General features: G+C 29.2%; 3 protein-coding genes across 5 annotated transcripts in view; 2 read left to right on the top strand and 1 right to left on the bottom strand.

Moving 5' to 3' along the window:
* The window catches only part of Pdk (pyruvate dehydrogenase kinase), a 52,394-nt gene that overhangs the window by 24,765 nt on the left and 20,833 nt on the right, over window positions 1-6,796 (bottom strand). For 2 of the 3 annotated variants that reach the window (XM_013320870.1, XM_013320871.1), the window contains exon 1: window positions 989-1,315. The exons of the other annotated variant lie outside the window; for it this stretch is intronic. In XM_013320870.1, the coding sequence (XP_013176324.1) occupies window positions 989-1,091 (103 nt within the window). In that variant the 5' untranslated portion in view covers window positions 1,092-1,315. Of the gene's footprint in view, window positions 1-988; window positions 1,316-6,796 lie in introns of those variants that run through there. 3 annotated transcript variants of the gene reach the window in all.
* On the top strand, window positions 1,647-3,571 carry LOC106124326 (putative gamma-glutamylcyclotransferase CG2811). Its single transcript, XM_013320876.1, has 5 exons — window positions 1,647-1,918; window positions 2,126-2,321; window positions 2,765-2,870; window positions 2,951-3,082; window positions 3,446-3,571. Exons 1-5 carry the CDS (start codon window positions 1,850-1,852, stop codon window positions 3,495-3,497), a joined length of 555 nt encoding a protein of 184 aa, XP_013176330.1. The 5' UTR covers window positions 1,647-1,849; the 3' UTR covers window positions 3,498-3,571.
* LOC106124325 (G patch domain-containing protein 4) lies at window positions 3,693-5,771 on the top strand. The gene is made up of 4 exons (XM_013320875.1): window positions 3,693-4,123; window positions 4,219-4,370; window positions 4,557-4,837; window positions 5,222-5,771. Exons 1-4 carry the CDS (start codon window positions 4,078-4,080, stop codon window positions 5,760-5,762), a joined length of 1,020 nt encoding a protein of 339 aa, XP_013176329.1. The 5' UTR covers window positions 3,693-4,077; the 3' UTR covers window positions 5,763-5,771.

Raw genomic sequence — 6,796 nt, 5'->3', positions numbered from 1 at the left:
CATCTGTTCTGCAAACTGATAACAATTTGTTATGATTTAAATTGTTTTGCTTTGTTTACATTTCAAATTACATTGTCATGAAACTCAATAATGTAAATGACACAAATATAAGTCCCAGATAAAATTACTACAAATAAATTAAATAACATTGGTTTAGAATTCTCATTATATAATCAAAACATTTTAAAATGACTTGAAATAATATTATATGAACTAGTTAACAACATGAATACTTTCTTTTTGCAATTATTGTTTTTTTTTATAGCAGAAGGAGTCAAACAGCCAATGAGTTGATACTCAAATATGTCATAAAAGTAATATTTTAAAACACCCTTTTATTAAATGTATAGTGAATACTTTAGTCTCTGTGTGATATATTATATTTCTATAAGAAAATTCTAGTACATATTGTATTCCACATTATGGTTATATACAAAGGCATAACATAAAATAAAAATAATTCAGTAAATTAATGCAAAGGTTAAAATAATTAGTATATGGAAACAAACAGGAAGTTGTCATTTACTTCAATAAAACCATAAAAAATGTATTATCAGGAGATTGTGAACATAATGAGTCAATTTACCAAACATGTGTGCTAAAATAGAATGCATTGTACATCAATTTTAATACATTAATTTTGCTAGAAGATTAAGATTTACAGTAATGTAGCAACTAGGTAACAAGTTAGTTATTTCATTATAAAATATCACTTTTAACATTATCAGATCTTCTATAATCAAGCTATTAACAATAATGTTTATAAACATAAATTATAATAATTAGAATAACTAATAAGAATTTTAAGATAATAACAAGTTGGACAGCCTTTGGTATAGATTAAAATGGTAAATTTTTAACAAAGGCATTATGAAAATTTGTTCTAGACTTTTGACTCTAGGGCTAAAGAACATAATCTATATAACACTGTAACACAAATCCATTGTAACATAACCATGCAAAAGCAGTGAAACAAATATTTACTTACCGAAATCTATAAACTGCTTGATAGAAAGCGGAGATGGATTAAATTGCGAATAGAAGTCCAACATTTTCGTAACATTACTGAAAATTGTCCCTGCCAATCTCATTTTGGATATTATTTAATATCAAGATAAAACAATGAAGAGAAAAATTCTTGAAAATAGTACAAACTAAAATTCACAAATTATTAAAATACATTATGAATTGTATTTTAAAAACAATGATTTATTTAGAAAAAAGTAAATATCACTGCAGCTTTTTTAAGATCGCGAGAACGGACCGACAGATACAGATGCTGCGAGAACACAACTCACAACAACTGACATTGACGTATGAATAAAACTGACATCGAGTGCCAAAGAGTACATAAAATAAGGAATACAGAGGCTACACATCATGACAGAACAGATCAGGTCATTTGAGATTTTTTGATGGTGACAGGGGGGCGCTAATGAGCTATAATAATTGTGATAAATGCCCACCGGGTCAGATAACTTTGTCTGTCTTTAGTCTATATATATATATATCGATTCTCTAGCTTTATTAAAATTGCCTGAATTTCTTTGCAAAAACCAATATTTTATAATAATCATACCAATGTGTCAACACAAATCTGTTTTTTTTTCATTTTTATAGATTTTTGTCCGACTGTCAAACACAAAATCAAATATCAAAGTCAAATTTAAATGTCAATTTCATTAAATCCCTAAAAAAATATTTAAATTGTGAGAATTATACCATAAGGAGCGCAATAATAACGAATATTATAATAATTACATTAGGCAGAATACTCAGGAAATATCGTATCTAATTTTAAATATTAGATAATGATTATTTACACTTAAAACTTTATTAAATATACTACATGATAGTTCCAAGATTTCATATACTTTTAAAAACCCCTTCCAAAAGCTATTTACATCATTCCAGGAAGGTGAGTGGTTATTAATGGTGTCTTATGGTTAATCGCTAGCAAAACAGTAAACCTGATATTCAATATTCCCATCCGATATGAGCTGCATTGCTTGTTGTCTACATCAAATAAACTAAAGTACAAGAACAAGAAGACTAGAAGAAGAATTTCCCTTACTATCCATCCTAGAAAAATTATAAATATAATTGTCAAATATGTACTTTTTAGATGAGTGAAAAAGTCTTTGTGTATGGGACACTAAAAAAGAATGAACCGAATCACTATTGGTTGACTGATCGTAAAAATGGTGTTAGCAAATTTATAGGCAATGGAGAAACATGTCAAAAATATCCTTTAATTATTGGAACTAAATATAATATACCATTTGTACTATATAAACCAGGAGTTGGACATCATGTACAAGGTTATTATCTATTACATATAAGTATTTAAGACATTGATCATCATCTTACCGTGAGTTGCTGAGATCAAAGGCGCCATTTAAAACATTATCTTTGATTTGTCAAAGATGAAAGTGAGGCTGACAATATGCTTCATACAGAGGTTTTGGTGTCAGAAACCCACAGTTAATGTAGTATTTCCATCACATCATCATGCTTTTAAATAAGACATAAGCCACACATACTTTTAGGTAGATTTTGCAGCACCAGCCGAGTGAGTACATTTTCACACAAAAAAATTTGTAGCATAGAATATGTTATGCACAATTATGTAATGTCATCATCAACCTGCCCTTATCCCTATCGAGGGCCAGCACACTATGTACTAATCCTCCATACATCTCCATCAGCCGTCATATCCGAGTCATATGTAATGTAACTAATCTTTATTTAATCTGCTTCTTAGGGGAGGTGTATGAGGTTGATGAAAAAATGATGAGCAATTTGGACATACTCGAGGATCACCCAAATTACTATATAAGAGAGATAGACAATGTAGATATTAAAAAACTGTATGTATTTATTATAACTCTATTATACATAAGCTCCCACATAAAATCTATTATGATAACAATATACATTTTTTTTTTAGTGGTACAAATAAAAAGGAAAGAATTAAGTGTTGGGTCTACTTTATGAAAAATTTTAAAGACGAACTTCTATTCAATCAAATGTTTGAAAATTACTCATCCACAGGAAGTCATGGGCTGCCTTACTTGGAAAGGTCACAGAGAGAAAAAAACTATGATCACTTTTCTGCTATTAAGAAATAATTTAGAGTTTGTATTTGGAAATTTAAATATTCTTTTCCATATTGTTTCAATGTCCATCTGATGGTAAGGATGCCAGAAAACATTGAAATGTTTCTCAGTATGTTATGAATAATGATTCATGCAATTAAATTCCATGAAATATTTTAAACTTAAAAACTACCCAGTTATAAGACTTATAAGAAGGACACGCATGATAATAATCTTGTTTTCATCAAATAGGAAATATTTTGTGAAGTATTCTATTAAAGTTTTACTCTTATATGTGAACTTATAAGCACTTTAATAGAAAAATAATTATCATTTTGTTTTTTCAGAAATAATGAATCGACAATTGATGATTTCAACAACGACGTGAAGGCCAAGTAAAGTAGAATTTCAGTTATAAAATCTAAATTATATGTAAATATGTCATGAAAATAAAAACTTCAAATGGAAGAAGACATTCCTCTTAATATTTTAAATAAACTTTACTATATCTTCTAGTTGCGAAATTTTATTTTCTATATTACTTTTCTAAAAAGAGCTGTATGTATGTAAATATTTAAATTAAAATACACTTTCAAATCAGAATTCGGCTAAAAACCTTGCAGCCGATGCTCCGATGAAAGATAGTTTTTTTTTTGGTTTTGGTTCCGTCTTGTTTACCTGTCAAACCAATTTTTGTTGCTGTCAATGTCATTAATTCAACATGTGTTTGAAGTACTCGTTTGTGTAATGCACTTGCATTTTATGAATTTAATCATAACCAAAAGGCAACTTCAAGATTTGCCGTTGATTATTTATTTTAAAAGTTAATTGTTTGAAAATTCACTAATAAAAGTTTGTCCAGTACAAAAATACTTTTGGTGTAATTTTAAAGTATAGGTTATTTATACTTTGCAATCATAGAAAATTGATTTACTTTCAAGAGTAAATATAAACTAAAAATAAATAAAATTTGTATACAATGGATTTTGCAAGAAAGCAGTTGGAAAAGTATGGTTGGAGTGCAGGTAACTCATAAAACATATTTGATTATTGTTAGAATTTTTTGAAGCGGTACAGATCTAGTAATGTTGATAAATAATAAATAAATAATTGTTTTAAGGCAAAGGGCTTGGTAAGCATGAGAATGGAATTTCCGAAGCACTGAAACCAAAGCTAAAGAGAAGTGTAGCGGGAGTTGGGCATGATCCTGCAGCTGACTTCACAGAGCATTGGTGGAATGATTTATACAACAAAGCTGCAAAGAACTTGGAGGTATATTGATGTTCCTTTTTTAATTTTGCAAAAATTGTTATATTTTATTGCTGTTTGAGCATTAAAATTAAATTGTTGTAATATTTAGACTAAACAAATAAAATTATAAAAAAGTTTAAATTAAGATGTGTAATCAAAAATATTTTATATAAACTTAAGACTTAAGTATCTTTTATATTTTTAAAGGTTGAGAATAAAAATGGAAAAACCAAAAGAATCAAAAGAAAGGACTCATCAGAATTTGAAATAACAAATAACACTTGGCAGATCAAAAAAAGTAAGAGAGATGAAAAATCTGATCAACAGTACACAGACTTTTTTGTTAAAACAGCCATTTTGAATAATGGAGAATCAAAAGTTGAAAATGTTAATGAAAGTGATTTGGAAATTGAAAAAACTGTAAAAGATGTATTTAAAATGACCGATGAAGAATTATTTGCAGCTTGTGAAGGCAGAACAGCACATAAGTATGTTATTATTACCTTCTACCACTATGTATTTTAATTTTAAACTGGATGCATTAAGAGCATTGCTAGCAGATAATCTAGACTATCTAGGGAGGAAGGTACTAAAAAAAGATATTTACTCCAATGGTTAGAAGAAGGAGGAAGACTGAATAGTAGTTTTTGATTTATTTATATAGATCTATAGACATTCTTAGTATTGAAGTCTTTAGAAGTAGTTTATATTTTATATCTAGGGGTTGGCAAGTGCACCCCTAAACCTTTATGGCGTCGCCCATGCTATGCATATGATTCGAAATTATTTCCACACAATCATATATTTTGGTTTAAAATGATTCATCATTATTTTTATGAAGTAAACTAATTATAATTTTATTTAATTTACAGAGGTGCACGCCATGGACTTAAAGCTTTGGGTAAATTAGCAAGAATAGAGCAACAGGAGCAAGTTCTATTAAATCAAGATAAATATATTGGTTATTCTCACACAAAGAAAGGTAAAAGTATAGAAGATAAGAGAAAAGTCAATGATCTAATTGTGGAAAATAATAGTTTGGAAAATGATACTGACAGTATGCCTGTAAAAATTAAAAAGAAAAAGAAAAAACGCGATAAAGACTTAGACGAAAAATGTGAAACAAATGGTAATGAAATTCATGTAATAGATCTAGAAACAGGTAATGAAAAAGAAAAGGAAATATACGAGATAGTTGATGATAATATTGTTAACGTTAAGAAAAATAAAAAAAGAAAATATAAGGAAATAGTGAAAGAAACAAAAGAAAATACAAACAAAAAAGAAAAAGACGATTCTGATGATGCCAGTGATATTAGTGAGTTAACTTTAGATGATCTGTTTCCAGACCATGATGATTTAGACTCTAAATCTATTAGAAACTCTAAAAAGAAAAGAAAAAAAGCAAAATAAAAGTTGTTAAAACCATGTTTTTTTTCCTTATTTTTTCCCATTTCTTAGTTAGTTACTTAAATAAAATCACACTCTGAGAGGATGGACTCGTGGGCATTGCTTGAAAATTTAAAAAAAAAACAAGACTGATGGTGTCGTAGATATCATGTGATATTTTATTACTTCCATTTGTGTTTAAATAGTAAGGTAGAATGCTTAAACAAATAAATGCATAAGGAAAACACTAATCCTAATAAGATAAATTGTGAATGCTTGGATGGATGGATGTTAGAAGGTATCTCCAGAACAGCTGCATGGATCTCACTGTAATTTGACATAGCATGGAAGAACACAGGCTACTTAAGATTTTTTAAATTCTATATACTTATTTTGTTACGTTAATTAAAATACGCTACAAATAAAATGTCCATTATCCCACGCCATATTGTGACGTCATACATCGCAAATCGAAAAAAAGCTTATTTTTTAAATACCGATTTTTAAATCAACTCAGTTTTACTTTTTTAGTTTATTTGAAAACCCGGTCAGTCCGAATGTGCTTCTCCGACATGCTGGATAAGATTATGTTTTGAGGAAGGACCAACAAATCACTTTAAAGATCAACGTATTTAGGGTTCTACAGCAAATCCCAATTCGACTGTTCGGAGTTCTGACATCAGAGAAAAACGAAAAAAATGCAAAAACGAGTCCCTTTGATAAATAATCTCAGTCTCTCCTAGTTGCCGCAATAACCTATAATATTTTATTTCATTGAATTTCCTCCATACTCATCGGTGCCGGTCTAATTAAGTTTGTGAACAAACTGGGCCGTCCCCTACACGTGTAAATCATTGTAGGCGACGCGCTCGCGCCGCATACCGAAGCAATTTAGAAGCGCCAGGGTTGAAAGTTCGCATTCCACAGTCAAATATGCGGAAACAAGTCCCAGCGCCGACTTGTCAAATATTTAACTTTTTATACACCTCTAGAAACTTATTGCCGGAAACTATATTGAAGAACAAAGAATACTATTTTTGCAATATGTAATTGTATAT

Source organism: Papilio xuthus, unplaced genomic scaffold (genome assembly GCF_000836235.2).
Source record: "Papilio xuthus unplaced genomic scaffold, Pxut_1.1 DF825946.1, whole genome shotgun sequence".
NCBI classification, from domain to species: Eukaryota; Metazoa; Arthropoda; class Insecta; order Lepidoptera; family Papilionidae; genus Papilio; species Papilio xuthus.
The sequence above is the reverse complement of the archived record's forward strand: the minus strand, read 5'-3'. Positions and strand labels throughout refer to the sequence as shown.

Coding starts and splice junctions, on each gene's coding strand:
- LOC106124326 (XM_013320876.1), top strand. CDS start 1,850: ATGATAGTTCCAAGATTTCATATACTTTTAAAAACCCCTTCCAAAAGC. Junction 1,919..2,125: donor ATTTACATCATTCCAGGAAG/GTGAGTGGTTAT, acceptor TGTACTTTTTAG/ATGAGTGAAAAAGTCTTTGT. Junction 2,871..2,950: donor AATGTAGATATTAAAAAACT/GTATGTATTTAT, acceptor TTTTTTTTTTAG/TGGTACAAATAAAAAGGAAA.
- LOC106124325 (XM_013320875.1), top strand. CDS start 4,078: ATGGATTTTGCAAGAAAGCAGTTGGAAAAGTATGGTTGGAGTGCAG. Junction 4,124..4,218: donor AAAGTATGGTTGGAGTGCAG/GTAACTCATAAA, acceptor AATTGTTTTAAG/GCAAAGGGCTTGGTAAGCAT. Junction 4,838..5,221: donor GAAGGCAGAACAGCACATAA/GTATGTTATTAT, acceptor TTTAATTTACAG/AGGTGCACGCCATGGACTTA.